Source organism: Trachypithecus francoisi, unplaced genomic scaffold (assembly GCF_009764315.1).
Source record: "Trachypithecus francoisi isolate TF-2019V2 unplaced genomic scaffold, Tfra_2.0 Lachesis_group8, whole genome shotgun sequence".
In the NCBI taxonomy this organism is placed as follows: Eukaryota; Metazoa; Chordata; class Mammalia; order Primates; family Cercopithecidae; genus Trachypithecus; species Trachypithecus francoisi.
Window position 1 is genome coordinate 48,764,781 of NW_022681473.1, and position 26,447 is coordinate 48,791,227.

The window sequence follows — 26,447 nt, forward strand, 5'->3', positions numbered from 1 at the left end:
TTGCTAACTATTACCCTAAATACTCTCAGGAAGCTTATAATCTAGTTAAGAAAACTAGGAGGGAAAATATACGCATACATACCCTGTCCATTATGAAAACTTACTCTGTAAAAAAATCATTAATGGATTGTAGGAGAGAAAATATGCAGTACTTACTGGGAAGAGGTTTGCTGAGTTAAAAGCAAAGAGGGAAAGCAGGACACATAAGCCAAGAGTTCTTTTTCAGGGGTTTAGAGTGGACCACAAATATCTCTAAAGTTAAATAACTTTTGTTTTTTCCTGAACTAGCCAAATGCAAGGGTTGGTTTACGTTTTGTTACTGACAGCCATTTTTAATCCATTCTGTTTTCCTTCTTCTGCAGAAGAATGTCTTCCAAGCAAGCCACCTCTCCATTTGCCTGTGCAGCTGATGGAGAGGATGAGATAACCCAGGATTTAACCTCAAGGGAAAAGGAAGAGGTCAGCGATCAACATGTGGCCTCCCATCTGCCTCTGCACCCCATAATGCACAACAAACCTCACTCTGAGGAGCTACCAACACTTGTCAATACCATTCAACAAGATGCTGACTGGGACAGCGTTCTGTCATCTCAGCAAAGAATGGTGAGCTTTTAAAATCTGACCACTGCCACTAAATGTATTCCTTAGTATGTCCTCATTATAGATAGATATTTTAGGGAAATAGATGACCTTAGAGTTATTTTTGTTTAGATCATGAAACAACTACCAGGTACATATTACTAAGATACTAACAACTGGAAAAACTTGAAAAATGGTTTGTGATTTAGTGTATATACATTTATTATTAGGTCAGTGTGCCAAGAATATATTTTATTGATTGATTTTTGTGGGGGGGATTGGTTATCTTATTCTGTGAATCCATGAATTTGAGGTGGTTAACTTGGTAATATCACAAAATAGATACGATCAAATAAAGTATGGCTATGTATTAATATTGAAAAATTTAAGCAAATACAACTGCGTGAATGAGATCATATGTTGAATATACCTTCAATGAGAAAATGCAGGTATTTATCATTTTTAATGGTCATTCTTGATTTATAATAAAGCTTTTCTCACTTATGTGCCTATATATTAATTTCAAAAGGGCATGCAAACCTCCTGAGAATCATTCAATCAGACTACAGGAGTTTTCTCAAAAAGTAGAAACAACATCAAATACATGCAAGTATATTTAGCCAGCTTTCCCATGTTAAATTCCATCTCTAATCATCAAAACAGAAACCATAGCCAGTGACATTAATCATCTAGTTCAAAGCAAAAATATTCAATTTTTTTAGCATCTAGAAGAGATTAAAATCTTAATATATTTTATTAGATTAGAAGTTTTAAACCCCATTTTGCATTTCTTAATTTTTGGCTAACTAAAATTAAGTTAATGAAAATTATTTTAAGTGGGCACTGAGAAAATTTTAATTTCTTAACAAAAGTAAGGTAATATTTCCAATGCATTTACTACTAATAACACATATTTAGATTCTTATTCAATGCTTTATATCTCAGAGATTTACTTCAATAATTTATGAAGGCAGACATTTTTCTTTTTCAGATGATTTTGCAGACACAGCCAATGCTCTGGAGCAGTAGGTAAGAAGCAGAGGATTGAAAGATAGTTTCTAGACTAATTTTAGTTTTGAAAGCGATCAAAATTGTACAATTAGATCCACTGGAAGATTAGTTTTCTTGAGTAGGAAGAAGGTAATAAAGCAAGTCTGTTTTTATGATTGAACTTCAGTTGTTCATTTTGACACCTCCAACGTGAAATAGATATCCAGTCACTGCCACTTGCTTATTGTCAAGATAATGGAGCGATGTTTCATCTTTATTTCAACAAATATTTATTGAGTACCATTTATGTGCCAAGCATTCTTATTAGGTGCTGACTATATAGTGGTGAACAAAGCAGACATGATTAATTCCTTCATGGAGTTTATAGTCTAGGAGAGGGAATAGAAATTAAATAAATATATACACAAATATATAATTAAAATATGATGTTTGCTATGTATGAGGAGAAAGAACAGAATGCTATGTGAGAACATAATGGGGCAAACCTAGTTATGAATAGATGGTTAGGAATGCCCTCACTGAGCCAAAGATGGTAAGAACTAATCAGTTAGAGTGGAACAAAGAGTAAAACTGCAGAGGGAACAGCATGTATGAAGTATTTGAAGTGAGAAAGTTACTGCTTAATGTCAGAAAGCAAAAGATGGCCTTCATCGCTGGAGAGTTATGATGAAGGATGCAATATAGCATAAGATATAGTTGGAGAGATTGGTAGGGGCTATATCAAACAGGACCTTGGAGATAACATTATGGATGTGAGATTTGATCTAAGTTCAATGGAAAACGTTTGAAGCATTCAAAAACATTTCAAACAGATAAATTCTGGCTGTGGTATAATGAATGGATGGGAGAGAGACAAGAGTGAAAGAAGGAGGACCCACTGGGAGTCTATTTCAGAAGTCTAGGTGAGAGATGAATGGCTTGAATTAGTGTAAAGGAAGAGTGGCTAGAGAGAAAGGATGGGTTTAAGATATATTTTGGCTTTTATGCCAAATCTAGTCATAGACAAATAAAAATAAGTGCACTGGAAAATATGGGGAGAATAAGAAATAATACAGTTCAAATTTTATTTCTTTGAGAACACTATACTTATTTTTCCTAGAAAAATTGTGTTTGTATCATGATAAGTCCCAAGTTACTTTGGTGGGTTATTCTCAAACTTTTATCATCTAAAATTTTGTCTTAGAATACATATTAATAATTTTCTTACCAAATTTATATTAAATGTGGTTTATGATAGCATAAAACAGTTTAATGGTACAAATAAGTTAACTATTAATGTAAAAGAAATCATACTTGCTAGACATGTTTTCAAACTTTCACTTTCTTTTGCTGTCAAACATTGCTTTCCACTGGAGCCTTTGTGTATTCCGAATGACTAGAAGCCAAAATATTTTGTTTAAACTCCCACTCTATAGTATTTCCCAGCTGTGTACTTATATGGTGTAATAAAAGGATTTAACAAATGGGAAATAGCAGCTGCATTTGGAAATGCCCTTTGTGCTTCTTTTTCACTGGATAGATTCAATATTGTATAACAACTGTAATGTCAGACCTGTAATGACTTATACTGTAAGTACCATATCACTAACCAATTTTTCTTTGCAGGAAAAAAACAATAGAAGGATTTTAAGTTTCTGGGCAGACCTGCAAACCTACATATATTGTGTGTGTGTATGTGTGAGTGTGTCTTCGAGTGGGAGGACTGTGCTAATGTAAAATTTAATAAACATTTTATCTCATTCTACTTTAAAATAAATATGAAGTCAAAAAGGATGTTTATGAAATTAAGTAAAACTTGTAGTTTTCTTTAATGGATCATATTCTGTACTTGTAATTGAGTCCCAAAAAATAGTTGTGAAGAAATAAAATTTAAAAGAAAATCTAAAAAATAACAACATTTTTTTCCGGCACTTATACAGTTTCCATTGTTACTTACTTTCTGCAATGGCCCTCATGGCCCTCATTCATGAACTGTTAGAAACAAGCCCTAAAAGTTTCTTATCTCCTGGATTCAGGAAGGGTTTTACTCTGAAATGTCATGACCACAGAGGAAGTTTTCTGTCAGAGAAGGTGAAGACAAAGCAAAGAAGTCCTGCTAATTCCCACTTTCTGATTAGAAAAAAACACTTTATTATTATTATTATTATTATTTTATTATACTTTAAGTTCTAGGGTACATGTGCATAACGTGCAGGTTTGTTACATATGTATACTTGTGCCACGTTGGTGTGCTGCACCCATCAACTCGTCAGCACCCATCAATTCGTCATTTATATCAGGTATAACTCCCAATGCAATCTCTCCCCCCTCCCCCCTCCCCATGATAGGCCCCGATGTGTGATGTTCCCCTTCCCGAGTCCAAGTGATGTCATTGTTCAGTTCCCTCCTATGAGTGAGAACATGCAGTGTTTGGTTTTCTGTTCTTGTGATAGTTTGCTAAGAATGATGGTTTCCAGCTGCATCCATGTCCCTACAAAGGACGCAAACTCATCCTTTTTTATGGCTGCATAATATTCCATGGTGTATATGTGCCACATTTTCTTAATCCAGTCTGTCACAGATGGACATTTGGGTTGATTCTAAGTCTTTGCTATTGTGAATAGTGCCGCAATAAACATACGAGTGCATGTGTCTTTATAGCAGCATGATTTATAATCCTTTGGGTGTATACCCAGTAGTGGGATGGCTGGGTCATATGGTACATCTAGTTCTAGATCCTTGAGGAATCGCCATACTGTTTTCCATAATGGTTGAACTAGTTTACAATCCCACCAACAGTGTAAAAGTGTTCCTATTTCTCCACATCCTCTCCAGCACCTGTTGTTTCCTGACTTTTTAATGATTGCCGTTCTAACTGGTGTGAGATGGTATCTCATTGTGGTTTTGATTTGCATCTCTCTGATGGCCAGTGATGATGAGCATTTTTTCATGTGTCTGTTGGCTGTATGAATGTCTTCTTTTGAGAAATGTCTGTTCATATCCTTTGCCCACTTTTTGATGGGGTTGTTTGTTTTTTTCTTGTAAATTTGTTTGAGTTCTTTGTAGATTCTGGATATTAGCCCTTTGTCAGATGAGTAGATTGCAAAAATTTTCTCCCATTCTGTAGGTTGCCTGTTGACTCTGATGGTAGTTTCTTTTGCTGTGCTGAAGCTCTTTAGTTTAATTAGATCCCATTTGTCAATTTTTGCTTTTGCTGCCGTTGCTTTTGGTGTTTTAGACATGAAGTCCTTGCCCATGCCTATGTCCTACCTAGGTACTACCTAGGTTTTCTTCTAGGGTTTTTATGGTATTAGGTCTAACATTTAAGTCTCTAATCCATCTTGAATTAATTTTCGTATAAGGAGTAACGAAAGGATCCAGTTTCAGCTTTCTACTTATGGCTAGCCAATTTTCCCAGCACCATTTATTAAATAGGGAATCCTTTCCCCCAAGAAAAAAAAAAAACTTTAAATGTAAAAATTCTGATTATTTTGAGGTGACACTGCAACAAAATATGAGACCACATAGGTTCAAACAAGAAAAATAATTTGTAATGGCATAAGCAAAGAAGGAGAATAGAAATTTTAGAAATAGGATTTCAAGGACCAGTTTGAGATAAAAAGTTTTAGATTCTGATTTTAATCATAATTACCTATTTTATAGATACCAGATTGTTGAATTATAAATTTAATATGCTATATTAATTAGTGAGAGCCATTTGAAGGTTGGAAAGTTAGTGTAAATAAGAGTCACTATCCTCCTCTTTCCACAACCACTACCACTTTCATCATGGCACCCAGTGTGCCAATACCTTTTTTGCAGAGGAATGTTGACACTGTCCACTAAAACATGCTTTTGTTCTCATTAGGACTGACTCATTAGGCTGGAGTACATTTGCATAATTTTTTTTCATGGAAAAATGTACAGCATATTATTCTTTTTGATGTTAATAAGCATGGAGAAGAATATTTTTGTGATCATGTTTCATGACCTGTATATGATACTGTGTGTAGTGATTATCTGCTAGATTGCAACTGTAGAAAGGACAGATAAACTTATATACTGTTGGTGATCTTTTCTACAGATTGCATACAATTTTTTTGGTGCAAATTATGTATAGCTACTTATATCAAACAGATAAATTACAATGTACATGTTATTTTGAGCCTTCCCTTCCTTACTTTTTTTTTTGTTTTGCTTTAGAGTATAATTTAGAAAGGAGTTATCATCACTGGATACCTGAGTATATAGTACCTGCTTAAGTTCCAGGCACAAGGACTAACTTGTGAATAATATAGATAAGATCCCTGTTATCATAGAACTTACAGTATAGTAGTATGGCAGACAATAAAGAAATCTTATAGAGTGAGACAATTTCAGACAATAATAAGTACTATGAAGAAAATTAAGTAAGAAAATGTGATAGAGAATTACTCCTTTAAAAAGACGGGGGAGGTCTTTTTGAGGAGGTGACATTTGAGCTGAAATTTGAATAAAAAGAGAATCACTGTGTAAAGATTTGGGGAAGACACCCAGTCAGAGTGTATAATAAGTACAAAAGTCTTTCAGTTTGTGTGTTTGAGAAACAGAAAACAACAGGGTGGCTGGTGAGGGAGAGAATGGTATGAAATGAAATTGGGGAGACTGGCAGATTACAGATATTATGGAGTCTCATAGGCTACAGGGAGGTGTTTAAACTTTCAAGTGTAAGTAGAAGCCATTGGAAAATTTTAAGCAAGGGAGTAACATGATTTGATTTATGTTTTTAAAAGATCACATTGCCTGCTGTGTGGAGAGTGGACTGTGAGAGAGAATATCAGAAACAGGGACATGGATTAGGAAACCATTGCAGTAGTGCAGGTGAGAGTTAGATGATAAGCGGAAGAATGAACAGTTTAGGGAGATTCTTCATTGAAGAGTTCTCAGAGATTCTGAAGAAGACAAAATTTACACAAAGGGTGGAGAGAATGTTTTAAGTAATGTACATGTGGGCAAAAACATAGTCAAGAATGACAAGAAATGAGGTTGGTGAGACCAAGGAGAGGAGAGAAGAGAGTAGAAATGCTCTTGGCCAGAGAATGGGCCCCGGCGAGAGACAAGCTTTTTGCCTAAGAAGCAACTGTTAGTAGATGGCTTCTGTGGTAGGCCATGGGGATGTGGGTAAGGCACCAACACTCTCATGAGATATAAAATGTGATGATTGTAAGTGGGAACTTATGCACATGTGTACACTTACATTCTTCTATTGATATATATTTTGGCAAAAATATACATCTGGCTTTTAACTACTAGTCTAAGTAGGTAGAAATAACCATAGTGGACTCTCAGCCCCAGAATATCTGAACTCCTTATTTTAGAGACCTACTTAAATTCCTCCAGGGGAGTTTTATCTTCTAGAAAAGTTTTAAAATAAGTTTCCACCTTAAATAAAAGATGTCAATAATGCCCTTTGCTGTAATTGAATGAAAATAATGGTAGGCGTCCTGAGATATTTAATAAATAACTATTGAGGAAAATACCTTCTTGCTTGCAAACAATTTCTGCTCTCTGCTCCTCTAGCTTTCAGTCTCATGAAGTTGCTAATCAACTCTGGAGTGTTTTTTGTTTTTCACTTGAAGTCATAAAATAGCTGGTGTGGACTTTGTACCATTTCTGGGAATGGAGCTATTGTCATTACATGATAACAGTCCAGGAATTTTTAGTGAGGATCTAATCTTCAGTCATGCTATTATGACAGACTTTGAGAAGATTTCTAATCTTGTTATTTTAGAGATTTTAAAAACTTGAATTGTTGGCAGTTTTTTGTAAGATTTTGTCATTTAAGATAGTAGGCAGCACTCCTCACTTTTATTGGGACTGTACTTTAGAAAGTATAGTGAAACCCACTTGTTCACTTGGTCCTAACTAGTGTATAGACATAGTGATAACTCCTAAGGTAAGATTTATGTACACCTTTGTGGTACCTGATTGGCATAGGAAGCACTGGAAAAAAAGTCCATAAACCTGTGAGGTTTAGACTTCCTGAGACATTTAGTTACTACTTATCTCATTTTTGGATTTTGGAAATACATTTGATTTTAGTAAAGTTAAAGCCTAAATTTCTGTTAACAGGTGAAAATGGCCATCCTTACCTTGAATCACTGCATAATATTTTCTAGGAAGACTTATGGAGGATTTCCCAGTTCCTGTAACTTTGAAACTATATTTGCATACAGTGCTCTCTCTTTTTCAACCTATTTCAGAAATTTAATAACAAATTTATTTAGAATTTGAACTAAAAAATAAAACATTTTATTGCATGGAATCTGGCAAAGCTCTTGCTGTGGGTAGTGAAATAGACAACAAATGTTGTCTAGCATTGACACATTGATTACCTTTATATTTTTACACTCTGATGATGTGTATTGTCCTTTAAAAAAAAGTATGTATTTTAAAAAGTTCCCCAAATCTAAATTGTTTAAATTAAACAAAAGGGTTGCTGGTATGATACTTGGAAGTATCTCAATGTTTATGGAAATATAAATAATTTTTTCATGATTTTTAATTATATAATATGCCTTTCTAAGAATAATTTTTGGAAAAATTTTCTTTCTTACCTAGCATATTATTAAAATCTTCATCAAAAGTAGAGACATTAGGCCAGGCATGGTGGTCCATGCCTGTAATCCCAGCACTTTGGAAGGCTAAGGCAGGTGGATCAGTTGAGGTCAGGAGTTTGAGACCAGCCTGGCCAACATGGTGAAACCCCATCTCTACTAAAAATACAAAAATTAGCCAGATGATGCATGCCTGTGGTCCCAGCTACTCAGAAGGCTGAAGCAGGAGAATCGCTTGAATCTGGGAGGTGGAGGTTGCAGTGATCTGACATTGTGCCACTGCACTCCAGCTTGGGCGACAGATCAAGACTCTGTCTCAAAAAAGAAAAAAAAAAAGTAGAGACATTAACATGCTCTGGAATAGTTGGCTTTTTTTTCCCCCTTGGGCAAGAAGGAATCAGGTATGCATGCTGATTAACACACTCCAGTCATTAACATGTGATTATGTGGGCTGCATATTGAGCACCTGCCAAAATATAAAAATCCAGTACTTTGCTACATCTGTGCAAAGACTTTTTGCATTTCTTTTGTATTTTGAAAGATCAAGGAAAACCGGACGTTAGTATCTTTTTTTTTTCAGTGAAATAAAATTGCATATTCAGAATGTCTTTAAGGAGATGTCACATGTCATGTTTATTTTTATTTTAATCATTCAGTCTGTGTAAGATCCAATGACTAGGGTTTCTAGTGCACTGACTATAACATGAACCCCTTAATGAACTCTATCACTGACATTCACTTACAATTTGCAATATTACTGCATGTTCATAAGGATTATCTTTTCTTGGATTCAGCCAATGTTCTCCTAATTTGCCTCAGTTTTATGTGATATTTCTATGTTTGATGGATATTTTGTTTTCATTCACTTTACTTATGTCCTGCTAGTGTATACCTCATAGTAATGCCAGGGCTGCTCCTGTGGTTTGGCTTCTCCTGTCAACTATCCCTATGCAAATACTTCTATATGACCGAAGTGTAACTTAGAGTCTATAGCATTTACAGACATAGGAAAAGGAGCTTTTTGATAATGATTTAAAATAAGACTTGGTTAGTAATAAAAAATCAGGTATAATCTAGTCTAGCATGAGCAGTCTGATTGAGCAGGACTGTTCTACTTAGCTTTTATTTTTCTTAATGGATTCAAATGTCATTTGAATGTAGCTTTTTTAAAAAAATAAATCTTTTATTAAAATTGGTCAGGGTTAATCAATGGGAGCTAATCTCAGGACACCAATAATTTTCAGATTAAAGCAGAACTCTATAGCAGATTTCAGTCTATAGGTGGTTCTGATTGATACATATTTTCTTGTATAGAAATCCTTCTTAAAATTTTTTCTTGCCTAGCCTCTGGCTACATTACTATAATGAAATATAATAACTGGAACAGTGAAATCTGTACATTTTTTTCATAATGCTTCCAAGCAACATGTAGAAAATAATGTATATATTATATAGCATGCAGTTGTTTATATGACTAATTTGAACTTTTTGTGATTAGAATGAAATATTAATCTCAAAGTCCTTCTAGATCAGCAGGAATAAGATGGTGACAACTGTGATACACAGCATATTACTTTGGGAGGAGGAAGCCAGGATTGTGTTTGCACACTTTGAGACCTACCTTCTTTAAGTTGGAGAGGGTTGCTTTCCATAAAGGCAACTTTAACACAATGAATCCTATTCGCATCATTTGTTTGAAGATGAGGTTGAAAGGGCTGTCTCTGATTATTCAAACCACCTGCATCAAGCAGGAAAGACCCTACTCTGTTCCCTCCACAAATATATCTAATCTTTCTTGAACACCTATAATGAATATGCATTCATTACCTTGATATGGAAATTATTCCACTGTTTGATTGTCCTCTGCAAAAAAGTTTCCTTGCTTTCCAGGAGAAGCATAATCTTTTAAAAAGAGCAACTTCAAGCCATTATTACTTTTGTTAATACAGCTTTCAATGTGACGACATTTATTTTTTATGATATTAACCTTTACTACATTCTCTTGACCCCTAGGCATTGTTTTTAGGTGATGGAAATTGAGTTCAATAATATATCTTTGTGTAAACCACATTCTAAATTCCAAAGTATAAATTACGAACCTTTGCTAATAAAATTTTACAATCAGGTTGAAATTCGAAATGAATATTTATGCTTTTCATTTATCATCTTTATATTTCATTAGCACCCTGGAAAATGGAAAACCTTATTTAATAAAATGATTGGAAATTATTTGGTAAACTTTTGCTTTCATTATAATTTAACTCTGATTTGTTTCTACTCCCAGTGTACTGAGAGTACTCAGAAAACAATATTCTCAAATGTCTCAAAATTTCTGAGAGGAAGTATGCCCTCATTCAAGCACAGATAGATTATGGTGGTATAATAGAAGAGATTCATTTGCCGAGAAATGAATAATTCAAGTATTTATATGATAATTACTTTTATTTATCAATTTTTTTCAGTTCCAGTGGCAAGTAATAATTTTTTGCATGAGCACTGAGTTAGTCAGGATTAAACTAATGTAATCCATGAACGAATTCAGAAAACTTTTGCTCTTGAGTTTAGTCAATATTTGACTTTGTTATATTAATTTATTTCATACCTGGTATGCTTCTACTTAAGATGATTCTCTCATTTTTGTTCTCTCATTGATGTATTTCAGATATAATTTGATTATAGTTCATTTATTTTGCTTTCTGAAATTAACAGTAAAGTTAGAATTTGGCTCTCCTTTTGGCTACTGTACTCTTGGATGACACAGTAGGTCAAAGAATGAATCTATGTTTTTGGATATTTGGAAGTTAAGAGGGAAAAATAAAAATTCAGAGAGAAGTTTTTCTTTCCAGAGAGAAAATGTGGGCTCTGTGATTGTAGTTGAGTCATCAGTCCAAGGTTGTATATTGCATTCAGGTAGAAGAATGCACAGCTTCCAAACATTGTGAGCACATGATGGCAGTTAGACTTACTTGCTGCCTTGTGTTAAATTGCTGACATTTTGTGTCCCGTTTCCCTTTTGCTGCAAATGTATATAGAGATAGGTGGGTGGATGCATGGATGAGTAAATAGATTGTTGTTTTATAAGTAACATAACCTCTGAAGAATCATTTTTAGTTTCTTTGTATTTGTTCTAGTTGTAAGACCTTAAACAAGAGAGTTAGAGATGTTATTTAAAATGTTCTGAATTATAAAGAGTTTATTGGTAGCCCACCACATGAATTTACCATATTAGAAGAAAATTTGAAGGTTCTTTCAGTGAAATCCTCAAACTTGGGAGCTTTATTGGGCAAGATCTAGTGAAGAGAGGAGATTGTTGAGCTCACAAGGTGGCCCTGAGTATGTATGACACAAAGCAATCTGTTCTCTCTACTCTTTTTTAGGCAAACTGGGCCTTGAAAGGACTTAACTGTCAATAGAGTTGCATCTCTATTAAAGAACAAATGGATTTGAAAAACCTTGATTGGGCTCTGGTACTTTTTAATGTTAAGATTTGTGAGGTATGAAGAGCATACCATGAGTTATTTCTTTTCATTTAAAATACACTAGTTACTTAGCTTATTACAAAAACAACAACAAACAGTATGGATGTCACTCAAATGGGGATGAAAAGAAAACAACTGCAGAGGAGGAGAGCATGACGAAGATTGACTTGACACCAGAGTAAGTGGTTACTTCTTCAGAGGAGCTCTGTGGAATCATTTGAGACTCTCCAATTTGTCCAACATCTCCAACTTCTGCATAATCACTCCCTTTATTTCTCAATGCCTTAAATTCTCAAAAAGACATTCTTTTTGTTCAGTAGGGGGTCCTTTTTTTTTTTTAATTTTTTTCTCTGGTGTCCTTAGAGGGAACACAGGTTACCTCCTAGAAAGCCTATGTTCTTCTCTGCCCTAATTTGCTGTGTGACCTTAGGGAAGTCACTTTATATCTCCTGACTTCAATTTCCTCAGCTCGAAAAAGAAGGATTTGAACTATAATCACTAAGCCTCTTGACACTTCTCACTTTCTTGGTTTCAAGGTTAAAACTGGGATAGCCAATTTGACTTAGCTTAATACTATTGTTTAGATTGAGTATCATGTATATGGTAGTTTGGGTATCAATGAATTGCCAGATGAAAATAACTATCTAGAGTTGGTAGGCACATGAACCAGTCAGTAGTTGAATGTTGTTTTTGTTTGTTTGTTTTACATGGAGTCTTGCTGTGTTGCCCAGGCTGGAGTGCAGTGGCTTGATATCGACTCATTGGAAACTCCGCCTTCTGGGTTCGAGTGATTCTCCTGCCTCAGCCTCTCCTGAGTAGCTGGGATTACAGGTGTGTGCCACCACACCCGGCTAATTTTCTGTGTTTTTGGTGGAGACGGGATTTCACCATGTTGGCCAGGCTGGTCTTGAACTCCTGCCTTCAACTGATTTGCCCGCCTTGGCCTCCCAAAGTGCTGGGATTATAGGCATGAGCCACTGTACCTGACCAATAGTTGAATATTGATAGAATGTTGATTTAATTGCTGGGAAATTCACTATCAGGCCTGCCTTAAAGCTCTGCTTACATGGTATGAAATCTTTTAAACATGACATCTCTAAGGCAGGTGATAGTGTGTCTTAATTCTTGTTGTTCAGATGCTACTGAGTATATTGAATTTAGGGCACCACTCTTTAAGAGATATATAGAGAGAAACATTTGGAACACACTTAGAGGAGAATGTTCAGATTGGCCAAGCTGTGTTTTATGAAGAAGAAATGAAGGAAAAAGGGATATTTTCCCTAGATGAAGAGAAGATAGAAGGGTACTGTACTAGCTGTGAGTATATATTGAACAACTGCCATTCTGAATGTTTCCGTGGAATAGAAATATGGATTGGAACAGGTTTCATATTTCTGTAAAAAGGATATTGGACAACCCTCAATAAATGGAATGGACCACTTTGGGAGCTGCTAAATCCTCTATTAGTGAAAGTGTTTAGGGAGAGGCCAAACAGCCACTTGTCAAGGAAATCGTAACACTAACCACCACCATTTAATGATCACTTACTATATCATGACACTGTTCTAAGTGTTTTATTTTTATTGATTCACTTAATTCCCATAATAACTAACTCTTTGAGATAAATTCTTTTTTTTTTTTTTTTTTTTTTTTTTTTTTTTGAGACGAAGTCTCGCTCTGTTGCCCAGGCTGGAGTGCAGTGGCCGGATCTCAGCTCACTGCAAGCTCTGCCTCCCGGGTTTACGCCATTCTCCTGCCTCAGCCTCCCGAGTAGCTGGGACTACAGGCGCCCGCCACCTCGCCCGGCTAGTTTTTTTTTTTTGTATTTTTTTAGTAGAGATGGGGTTTCACTGTGTTAGCCAGGATGGTCTCGATCTCCTGACCTCATGATCCACCCATCTCGGCCTCCCAAAGTGCTGGGATTACAGGCTTGAGCCACCGCGCCCGGCCTGAGATAAATTCTTTACTGCACTATTACTATTGCCATTTTGCAGACAAGGAAATTAAGGCAAAAAGAAGTTAACTAACTTGTCTGAGCTTATATGGATGAGAGGTGGAAAAGCTGGGATTTAAACTGGAAAATCTTGCCCAGGACGCCTGTACTTTGTTAACTATTTTATTCCATCTTCTCTTGCACAGGGCATTCAAGTGCTAGATGGCATTGAACAATTGGAGTTTTTAAGACCTTTGAATCTTGAGATTCTAATTTTGTGTGTGAGGCTGGTAGTGTATAGATAATGCAGGGTTTTTCTATGTGCCTGTCTTGACAGGTTTGGGGATGTTTTCTGTGTTTAATCTATTCACTATATTTACTTCTATTTGTTAAATAGAATGTTAATGAGGTCTTTCAACAAACTTTTGGGTTTGTTTTTTCTTTTCTGCAAATTGAAATAACATTTAGGAAACAACAGCTTATTTTTAAAGCCTTGGGAATCATGACACTTTAGCAAATATTGATAACAAATCTATTTTCTTACACATCTATGAATAATTTTATTGTTACTCAACAGCATAGTAATAGTGACAAGTGGCATATGTTATTTCAGTTTTGAAAATGTTATGTAAATCTAATATACTAGCAAATATCAGTTTTAACAAAAGAAAAAATACTCTTTCACTATCATTCAAAAAATGATACTTTTGTCATAAATAATCTGTTGGCAATTAGAATCAAATACAGCATTTTAATTTATATATACTTCTTTAATCCAATTCTTTTCCTTACAGTATGTCACATTAGAAAAAAACATAACTTTTTTCCTCTGAGAAAGAACCATAAATGTTTGCAATTTAGTCTTCAGCATATTAAAAAGGTTAGATTTCCTTTGTTAGCAAGAGGTTATTGGAACCTAAATCTTTTCTGTCAGTCAATAAAACTATAGTAGAAGGTGTCTTATATGGCACAGTTGGCAAGTAGTTTTTGTTCATCAAAAAAACAAAAGATTGTTTAAGGTGGAGAATCAGAAAAAATGTTACATATATTGTCTATGGTATAAGTTAATATAATATATTAAACATAGATGTGTATGTGTAACTTATATAGCATAATTTGGACATTTAATTGAAACTTTAAATATATAAATGTACTGCATAGCAAGGAAGGATGGGGTTTAGTGGTGGGAGCCATGTGACCTGGCAGGGAAGATTGATCACTAACTTGGTTGATTTGCCAGTCCATGGTAATTTAAAACATAAATGACTTTTGGTTGTTTTTGCTATTGTGTTAACTTCTTACGTAAATTGTAGCTCCTTAATTCCCTCCAGTCAAAGACTACCAGGAACATATCTGTAGCTAAACACATTGGATTTATTACTCATTTTTAATGAGGGAGCATATATGCCATAGTGAACCACAGAGCATCTTAGGAAGAGTGTCATATTTGGACTTATTTTAGGGTTTGGGCTTTCTTTTGGTGATTTTGAGTAGGGCCTAAGGAAACAGAAGTTTGTTGTAGGTTGACTGCTGTCTGAAACCGGGGCAAATCTATGACTGGATATCTCAATAAACCTTATCTATAGGGAGGGCAGACTAGGTTGAGGATAACATTGCAACTGGAGAGGCTACAACTAAAATGGAAAACAAAGCAAAACTGACAACATACAATGCTATAAGAATGAATACATTTAATTCATTCTTGCTACTGGATACAGGAAAGGTTACAAGTGAATAGTATTCTGTTCTTACAATTAGACTGGGTAGCAGGTAGTGTACTGGGTAGCAGGAAGTTGATTCTTGCAGCTACTTATGCCATTTCCCAGTCATTTCTCCCAATTGCAGTGATTCCCACCTGTATGTGGGTTTCAATTTCATTATATAGGCAAGATTCAACTCCTGACCTATGCTTTCTGACTCTTAATTCCTGACATCTGATCTGACTTTTGCAACCCCAGCCCACTGCTCTCCTCTGCTTGCAGTATGGCTAACCATCCGCATTCCTTGTCTAGGTGTGGTTGGCAATCCAGCTGAATCAGAGCACTAGTGTACTGTAGCTGCTCCTGGACACAGTAGAGAGAATCCATATGCAGATAGGATAAATAAGAATTGATAGTATTCCTAGAAAAAGCAACTTAGAAGTGCTAAAATTCCTGGAGTTTTGTGAGAAGCCGGATCTCAATGGAATTGGTTTGAGGTGAATGTTGATAATGAAGAAAGTAATGTAGTTTAGTATTTATTATTCCACTTAGATGAACAAGTACGAATAAAAACTTAAAAATGGTGCCAATGGTTTTCATGACTGTATTTTCAGAATTGAAAATTGAAAAAAAGGGCAATTGGACAAAGGACATTTGTATTTAATAAGAGTAGCTATCATTTATTGAGTACTTATATGCTAGGCATTGTACTAACTGCTTTACACATGATTCATTTCTCATAGCAACTATTTGAGGATATAATTATAGCTCTACCCTATAAAAAGGCAGAGTCTAATTCCCATTCCCTTGACTATTGGCAAGGCTTAGTGACTCACTATTGAACAGAATGCAGTGACAGTTATACAGTGTGATTTCCCAGGCTAAGTTAGAAACAGTGGTATAGCTTTCATCTGGCTGTCTCTGGGACACCACATCAGAAAGAAGTTTCGCTATCCTGAAACTAACATACTGTAGAGAAGAGACCATGCAGAAAGGTCATGTAGAGTTAGAGTAAGATGTCCAAGAAACCTTAGTTATCCCAGCCCCGAGCTCTTAAAATATTCCAGCCCAAGTACCTTATCTGTGAGTAAAAAAGTCGTTGAGATGACTTTGGCCGTAGCCACTGACTTAACTGTAACCTCATGGGAGACTGAGACAGAACCACCCAGCCTAGATGCTCTCAAATTCCTGACCTACAGATACCATTAAGGATAATAAATGATTATTTTTGTTTTAAGCACTTTGTTTTGGGATGATTTCTTATACAACAATACTTAAGTAATACAAGTTACTTCTTGGTAATTCTTGGATTAAGGTGAATAATAAAGTATAATTTTTGCCTCAAATATAGATAAATCTCCTTTCTGGAAATGAATGGAAACAAAAAGCCTTAGAAGGTAGTAATCATTGGCATTGTGGCATCTTTTACTGTTGAGAGTGACTTTTTTAAAAAAAAACTATAGCCTTATGGAATAGAAAAAACATTGGATTTGGTGTCAGAAAACCAGCACTTAAAGATTTTTAGCTCTACTGGTCCTGCCTATGTGACATGGAGGGAACAATCTTGCTGAGTGTTGTTTTTTTCCTGCTGAAAGTGAAGATGTAGAGTTTGGTATCTAGTTGTTGTGACATATTTTTAGAATGACATCTAGAGACGAATGCATCAGAGGAGGGTGATGAAGGGTCTGGAAATCATGGCAAATGAGAAATGGGTTTAGAAAGTGCAGGAGTTTTACCTAGAAAAAGACTATTAATTTGATATCTTCATTAAGATATTTGAACAACTCTCACATGGAAGAGGAAATAGATTGATATTATGCATCTTTTGAGAGCAAACAGGAAACAATGTGTTGTAATTAATGTCTTAGTCCAATACTGCTGCTGATAACAAAATACCATACACTGGGTAATTTATAAACAATACACATTTATTTCTCACAGTTCTGGAGGCTGGGAAGTCCAAGATCAAGGCACCAGCAGGTTGGTGTCTGGTGAAGGCCCAGACTCTGCTTCCAATATGACACCTTGTTACTGTATCATCTAGACAGGACCAACAAACTGTGTCCTCCTATGGTGAAAGGGCGGAAGGGCAAAAAGGATCTAACTGTTTGCCCTCAGCACTTTTATAAGGTTGCTAATCCCATTCATGAGGGCTCTGTTCTCATAACTTAATCACCTCCTAAAGTGATTAGGTCTTAGACTTTGATTTATGAGTTATAGGGGGACATACATTCAAACCATAGCAATAAGTATCTAGATTTTAGCTTACATGAAGATTAATTTTTTAATAATTAGATTTATTAGAAATAATATTTATGATTCTTCAACTATAGGAATGCCAAGGAAAGAAAGCTTGTTTAGTTTTTCTGGGTTTGGTAGAGGGAAACTATAATATACTGACTCTCTCGACATATTCAAGAAGGCCAAAATCTATTCTTTTAAATTACTATTTTTTTCTGTTTCCCCTAAGCGTCTGTGTATAAAATAACTTTTGTTTTTCTTTACTACTATGTTTATGGAAGATGAATTAGAAAACACAGATAAGCAAAAAAGGAAATGAAAATTACCAACAGTCTTACCACGATTTAGGAATCACTATAAATATTTTGATATATCTTTCCAGTTTGTGTATGTTTGTGTGTAGGGGAGCACATTCACACTTATGCACACATATAAATAATTGGTGTTATAATCTAAATACTGCAATATATGCTTTTTTTCATTGAATACATCTTTCCTTGTGAATAAATTATTTCTATTACTTTGATATTTATATTTAAATGTGAAGATGAAATTTATTTTCTGATTAAAAGTATTATTTGTGATAGGACATTTACAAAATATAGAGAACTTCAAAAAGGAAATAAAATTATCTGTTATCCCAATACTCAGAGGACCATTAACATTTTATTGTGTGCTATGATCTCTTTTTTTCTGTACATAATTTTTTTAATGATGTATAATGTGCTACCAAACAGTAAGTCTTATTCCTTCTATCTAACTATATTTTCATACTTTTATTCCCCACCACCACTAGCCTTCCTAGCCTCTGGTAACCACTGTTCTATTCACTATTTCTCACATGTGAGTGAGAATATGTGATATTTGTCTTTCTGTACCTGGCTTATTTCACTTAACATAATGTCCTCCAGTTCTATCCATGTTGTTGCAAGCAACAGAATTTTATTCTTTTTTTTACTGTAAATAATACTCCATTGTGTATACATACTACATTTTAAAAATTCATTTATCTGTTGATGAAGGTGATGGATATCCTAATTCCCCAAATTTGATCATTACACATTATATGCTTATATCAAAAGATCACATGAACCCCATATATGTGGGCAACTATTATGTATCCAAAATTTTAAAATAAAAAAGTGTATTTATTTTATTAACATACTTTTAACTAACAATACATTATGAATATTCCCACATTTCATTAAATTTTCTGCAAAATTATTATTTTCAGTAGCTCCAAAACATTCCATCATATAGATAAAATCATAATGCACTCAAATAAAACCTACAATTGGAATAACTAGGCTGCCTATAGTTATTCATCACTATAAACAACAGTATGTTCAATAGATACATTTGTTTTTAATGGCTGTGTTGTATTCCACTATGTAGTTGTATCATAAATTCCTTATGTTTTAATATCTAGTTCTAAATGTTTAGCTTAAGCAATCCTGTCATTGTTGGAGCAAATCTTTACTCTTCACCTAATGTTTGATTTTTTTTTTTTTTTTTTTTTTTGAGAGACAGAGTCTGGCTCTGTTGCCCAGGCTGGAGTGCAGTGGAGCAATCACAGCTTACTGTGGCTTTGACCTCTTAGGTTCAAGCAATTCTCTCTCCTCAGCCTCCCGAGCAGCTGGGACCACAAGTGTGCTCAGCTATTTTTTTTTGTTGTTATTTGTAGGGATGGGGTCTCGCTATGTTGCGTAGGCTGGTCTCAAACTCCTGGGCTCAAGTGATCTTCCTGCCTTGACTTCGCAAAGTGCTGGGATTACAGGTGTGAGTCACTGTGCCCAGCCTTTTGATTATTTTTGACACATTTGATAAGTAGTTGTTTCAAGTTTGTCAGTCCACACTTATTTAATTTTGTTGTATGCTCTGGAAGCCTATAGAAGAAGCATGAAATCCTGAAATCCTTTAAGAGTTAAAATTTAGTTACAGATATGACAATTACATATAAAATAGTAATGAATATTTTATTCTAGTATATTATTAAATGCTAAGTTATGTGGTTATGATTAAGTGCTTTGATGTGTAGTTTGGAGGGTAGCATGATAGTGAGGTCCAGTATAGTTAGGGGTGCTTCAAGGATGAAATGCAGTTTGATCTGAACTTTGAAGAGGGGGTTGGGTCAAAGTTAAGGAAGATATAGGGCATTCCATGGAAAAGCAACAAGACACACAAATGCCCAAAGATTTGAGTAATTTTGATATATTCAATACCATAAGATGGCTACTTAAATTTAAAGCCATTTGAATGCCGTTGGTGAACAATCAGTTTTGAATAGTAACTTCTGAAAAATCTGAACGATATTCATTCTAATATTTTTTGTTTTTAATATATATTTATCTCTTCAAATACTGGAAAACATCTTAATTAAAATTCTTGATTTGTAAATATGCAAAAACTGCTTTTCCTTTCCTAGAAACTTTGTCTAATAACTGTTTTTTGATATTACTGTGCTTTTTCAATCATCTACATATATTTTACATACTGTGTTTAATTGATTTCCAGTGAAATGCTCTTTAGATTATCTGAATCAACATGGCTTTTTTCGTTTATTTGGGACTGGGATCCTTTTAAATCATATTTGGAAAATTTTCTTCACTGTAGGTTTGGTGGGGCTGCTGAAGTTAGGGGTTGAATGAAAAGAAATTTATAGTAAATTTCCTTTGGATAAACTAATGTTTACTAACTCAGTGCCCACATGTTCTTCTTTTTGTGGTGTTCATGTGTTTAGTCGTGTTAAACAGTGGTTGTTTTCTTTTTTTTTTTTTTTTTTTGAGACGGAGTCTTGCTCTGTCGCCCAGGCTGGAGTGCAGTGGCCAGATCTCAGCTCACTGCAAGCTCCGCCTCCCGGGTTCACGCTATTCTCCTGCCTCAGCCTCCCGAGTAGCTGGGACTACAGGCGCCCGCCGCCTCGCCCGGCTAGTTTTTTGGATTTTTTAGTAGAGATGGGGTTTCACCATGTTAGCCAGGATGGTCTCGATCTCCTGACCTCGTGATCCGCCCGTCTCGGCCTCCCAAAGTGCTGGGATTACAGGCTTGAGCCACCGCGCCCGGCCAACAGTGGTTGTTTTCAAAAGAAAGATCAAAAGAAGAAAAATAATTTCCTTTATGTTATTTTGAAGAATCACAACCAGCTTTAAAATTTTTTTACACAATTATATTCACATTATAATATTAAGGCAAAACACATTTATATCATTGTTCTTTAGGGAGCAGTATTTCTTAAAGTGGGATCAGGACCTGTGCATCGGAATCACTTGGGTTGTTCATCAATATTCAGATTCCTTGGCCCCATCATTGTGGAAGGTGATATGGGGTGAAGGAATCTGCATTTTAACACACTTGCCAGATAACTCTACACATTGAAGCTTGAGAACCACTACTTTAGGGATGTATTGTCTCAAGTCTCTTCGCAGCAGTCCTACAGTGACATGCATTAAGACTTGGTAGATATTATCATTGGACATTGGTTTAGTCCATTCTCACACTGCTATAGAGAAATACGTGAGACTGGGCAATTTATAAAGAAAAGAGGTTTAATAGCTTATGGTTCTGCAGGCTGTACAGGAAGCATGGCTGAGGAGGCCTCAGGAAATTTACAATCATGGCGGAAACAAAGGGGTAGCAGGCACATCTTACATGGCTGGAGCAGGAGGAATAGAGAGAGTGGGAAGGTGCTACACACTTTTAAACAACCAGATCTCATGAGAACTCACTCATTATCATAAGCAAGGGGAAAGTCTGCCTCCATGATTTAATCACCTCCCACCAAGCCTCTCCTCCAACATTGGGAATTACAGTTCAATTTGAGATTTGGGCAGGGACACAAATCTAAACCATATCATATTTTGCCTCAATTGATGTGTCATTGGACCTGTTTTGTTCTTAAGAAATTACAAAATAATGTGGGCTTTTTCTCTTAATAAAATTAATTTAAAATTATATAGCCTCCTTAAAGAAACCAGAGATTCTTTGTCAAGATTTTTTTTTTAAGTTGACATTATTGACTTCATATTAGACAGTAACCTATTATAAGCTTATTAATTTATGTTCCCTTTTACTCAGATGAATTGCTTACAGACTTCCACTTATGAAAGGTTAATATTTGTTAGGTTTTAGAAAGTTAAAAAGTGGTGGCTGGAAATGGTAAATTTTGCTCCTTCCCATTGTTGTTAAGCATGGTATAACATGACTTACACGACTTAAGCCATTTGTTTTTATTTACTGCCTATTTTTACAACTTGGTGACATATTGCAAGTAATTCTTGTGGCTTTTGTGGGGGAATCATGACTCTCTAGCCCCTTGCTCTCTGCTGCTTGGTAGTATTGAGCCACTTTGCACAGATTGTGGGGATAAGAACAGTGTGGGTCATCATTGCAATAAGGAACCCATGGTTATTGTCTGAGGTGCAGCATGGCAGTGACCACATTCCCATGAGTAAAGAACAAGGAACATAGTCCAACAAGTACATAACAATACGTAAATAAGACTGTTTGGCATTAGTCCTGATAGGAAAAAATGGTACTCTTTGGAGCCTAAATTCTCTCAGGAAAATCTAAAGTTGTTACTAGGCTGGAGAGCCTCTCTTAGCATCTTTCAATTTCAGTTTGGCAGTGATGGAAAATCTCCTTTATTATAGTCAATGGTGAGTCATTTGTAGGTAACCACTTTCACATACTCCAGTTTTGACTTGTTCTTTAATCCCTTAGGTTGAGTCAGGGTTTTTTTGTTTGTTTGTGTGTGTGTGTGTGTGTGTGTGTGTGTTTTTGGCTATAATGTGACAATAATTGGCATTTGAAATGAAAGCAACTGAAGTATGATTGATCAAATGGTGATTATTAATTCATAAAAGCCTTGGTCAGATGTCTAATATGGACTTTATTAAGAGGTTTAAATGGCTTTGACAAATATATCTCTGCATTTTCATTCACACAAGTGGAGAATGAACTGGCTGTTCCAAGGAGCCACATACTAGCCATGACTGGCATCTAAAAGAAGGGGTTCCTCTGCATCACTTCACAGAATTCTTGTAAACATTAAGTGAGATAAAACATCTTTCCTGGAGGAAGGAAGGGATCTAGAAGAAAGGTAAAGAGGAACTCTCTTCCCTGCCCTGCCCCATTTATTTTATCCTTTTCCGTTTATTTCAGCATAAATATATTGAGCAGCTCTATTCTGGGCATTGTACTAGCAATGCGTATGCAGAAATAATTGAGATTTAGCTCTTAATCAAAAGATTCAGCTTTATTGAGATAAAATAAATATACCATATAATTTACCCATTTAATGTATACAGTTCAATTGTTTTTAATATATTCCCAGGTTTCACAAGATTTATCTTAGTTTGAGACTCATAAACATTTTTTACTTCACAATTCCTCAGGTTCAGAAGGAAGAAAAATCTCTTTGGTCCCATTCCTAAATCTGTTCCTTCCTTCAGGAAATAGTACCTACCAGTTATTAAACACCACCTCAATATTGTGAGCCCAGCACTATGCCTTGGTACTTTACAAATATTATCTCATTATGTGTTTTCAATAACCCTGAAAATCCATTTTTTCCCACCTTATATGCAATGACAGTAATCTGAAATACCTAGCATTTGTTGAGTACATTTATTATGTCTTTTAATAGATGTAGAAATTTACCGCTCTAGATATCATTTTCCTTTTCTCCCCTTTCCCCATTAGTTATTAACTATGTAACTTTTGCCTCATGCTTGTCCTTACGCTCTTGACTCTTACTGGGCTTCCTTGTGAAGGAAAGAGATAGAGGAGCAATTAGGATTTTCAGGAGTCTGATGGTGATCACAAAGACTGGCTGATTTACTTTACACACATTTTTAAATATATAAATATAGGGAGAGAGAATACCCTTGTGCAAACAGATAAAAGGTGAATGCAAGGCTGCTGAAGGGCTACGGCAAAATAATAGCTGTTTCCAACCCTCAGTTCCAATTTAAAGAAATATAAAAATATTTTATTTCTATGAACTTTTAGGTGTTTGTTTTCCACCTACGATTTGCTTTTTCCTTTTCAGCTGATCCACCTAACCCTCTTCGCAGTTAGCTAACTTCTCTATACTATGAAGTAATTCCTGCACACATATTTCTATAATAACCCTGTCCTATTTAAAAAAAAAATACTTCTCACCTGAGGATAAACTTGTCCCTTTATAAAATAAAATAAAAAAAGACATTTTTTAAAATGCCACATGAAAAATGTGCTGAAGGGTAAGAAATAGAAAGAGACTTCTGTAACTTTGGACAGCTGTACAGCTAGAAAAACCAAAACAAAACAGTTTTCTCCAAACCCCAGCACACGAAAATATTCAGGTTGGCTAAACTTTCTGGCACTGATTTAGATCATTTATGTATTTTCTGGTGAACAATGAACATTGGCTACTGAAGCTAACTTTTCTACTGGTTCTAAACTAAAGGACAGTGTTTTTTATGATGTACTTCTTTTTATGCTATGGCAAGAGTGTTGCTAATAAAAGCGTCCAATTAAAAGAAAAACTTTACCAAGCCTAATAATTAGTCATTGAATCTGAACTAATTTAAATGAAAGGTGTAAATGAGTAAGGGGTTTAAAGGTTTGTTTTTGAAGCACTTAAACTGCTTTATATTTAAAAAATCAGTTTTAATCTGCAACTTCACATTAGTTCCTTTGACAATTGTTTGTTTAATGCTTTGTTTAACCAGTATTGTTTAATCAGAATTGTATTTTTTATTTGTCCTACTAAATTACTTATATCTTATTTTAATTAGTATATTTTATTTGTCCTACTAAGCATCATATGCTGTCCTGAGTTTGGGATTTTTTTCTCCAGTAGCTTGCAAAGAAATGTATATTCTAATGGTTTTATTTTATTTTATTTTTCTAGGAATCAGAGAATAATAAGTTATGTTCCCTATATTCCTTCCGAAATACCTCTACCTCACCACATAAGCCTGACGAAGGGAGTCGGGACCGCGAGATAATGACCAGTGTTACTTTTGGAACCCCAGAACGCCGCAAAGGGAGTCTTGCCGATGTGGTGGACACACTGAAACAGAAGAAGCTTGAGGAAATGACTCGGACCGAACAAGAGGGTATGTGTGGACTTCACTGTTGGGTTCTTTTTTTTTTTTTTCTTTTTCTTTTAAAGATTCCAGGCCTTTAAAAAAAAAAAAAAAAAAAAAAAGGTGGGATTTCAAGGGCCAGAGAAGTGCATAATTGGCACTAGCTAGGAAAAAGTTATTCAGAGGTTACCATGGTGATGGCAGATTGTGATCCATTAGGAGTGTCAAACAGATAGCTCCGTTTTTCTAAAACTTTGTGCATTTTGTTTGGTTCTTAAGATAACAAATTAAGATTTTAAACTGACCATAATCCTACTCTGGAAAAACGTAATAAGGGATTTTTCCTAGCTGCAACTTTATTTTTCATTTTTTCTCCCCTATTTCCTTGTGGTGAATAGTATTTCTTTATAAAAATGTCAACTGTTTAAAAGACAAAATTAAAAAGATTTCTCTTCATTTTTATAAATATATTATTTTATCTCCTAACATTGTAGAATAGAGATTAGAGGGCTTCAAATATTGTTAAAACTGAAAGTATATGAGTGACTTTTTTGATATATGACATCTCTTGCAACATCCCACGTCTACCTTCTCTATGCTGTACAAGAGTTCACTCAGGTTCAGGTACATCGTAGAAAACAGAAATGAAGGAAGACTCTCCAATAATATTTTTAAACAAAGTAAATCAAGTCTAAGTGATGATTATACTATATTGCACTTTCAGTTTTTATGTACAGATTTTAGGCCTTAAAAGGTAGAGTAATTAATAGCTCTGGATTTATTACTAGCATTGCAAGTTAACTTGATACTTTTGTGATACTATAGACAAATTGGGATTTGATATTAGGGAATTTTTCATGTAACTTAATTTTATTCCTCTGAGGGCTCAAAAACTTAAAGGATTCCAATTAATTTTTGTAGAAGTCTTTCTAAAATATATTGCATGCTTCCCTGTTTTACTAATCAGGTAATATGACACAAAGTGTTTTTTTTTTTTTATTATCTAGAGTCATAATACAGTAGACTAGGAACTTCAGTATCCTTCAAACAATTATGTGACCCTGGATAAATTCTTCAATGTACTCGAGCCACAAAATTTAAAATTTGGTTACTGACTTTGCAACTTAAACATTTTGAGGATTAATAATAATAATGAATATGTCTTTAACTATAAACTATATAAATATTAACTATAAACTATATAAATTTGACTTGTATTATATTATATATAATATACATAACTAATATATTATAAATGTCAATTATTTTACTGTACTATAATAATGCCCCTAGTGATCATTGAGATTATTAGTACTTTGCTTTTATAGCTATTTTTCTTTTCAATTATGAAACTTAAGAGTTCTTGTGTCTGCTTGATATACATATCTTTTATGTATATGTATATTTTTTGGGTGTGTGTGTTGGTTTCTCCTTCAATATCAGGTTGCAGGCTATTATTTCTTGCTTAGCTGTAAATAATTTCTAATTTTCTCCTATTTACTTATAGATTATAAAATTAGATAATCAGGACATTCTGGACTGTATTTGAAATATGAACAAGTAGGTTCTGGAGGTGTTGCTGAGAGATTCTGGGAAATACATATGATCTTTAGTGCACAAACTACATGCTGACACTTTTGGCTTCTGAGACTTTTTTTTCCACATTCTTGTTCTGAATAATGGGGATTGCCAGATAATTATCTACTGAATAAGTAAGATCACTAGATTACTTTTAATTGTAATCCACCAAAAGATGGTTTTAGTTCTATAAGTAAGTGGTTTTCAAAATACTTTGGTGGACTCTTTAATGTAAAAATAAAGACATTGGTGATGATTTTTTTTCCTGAACTACTAGG

At 34.8% G+C, this 26,447-nt stretch overlaps 1 protein-coding gene across 31 annotated transcripts in view; it reads left to right on the forward strand.

The window, feature by feature from the left end:
- Positions 1-26,447, forward strand: part of SOX6 (SRY-box transcription factor 6) — a 692,888-nt gene that overhangs the window by 297,433 nt on the left and 369,008 nt on the right. For 29 of the 31 annotated variants that reach the window (XM_033206912.1, XM_033206899.1, XM_033206900.1 and 26 more), the window contains 2 exons: positions 363-603; positions 24,414-24,621. In XM_033206912.1, the coding sequence (XP_033062803.1) occupies positions 367-603; positions 24,414-24,621 (445 nt within the window). In that variant the 5' untranslated portion in view covers positions 363-366. Of the gene's footprint in view, positions 1-362; positions 604-1,570; positions 1,609-24,413; positions 24,622-26,447 lie in introns of those variants that run through there. The other 2 variants (XM_033206921.1, XM_033206922.1) reach the window with 2 other exon arrangements.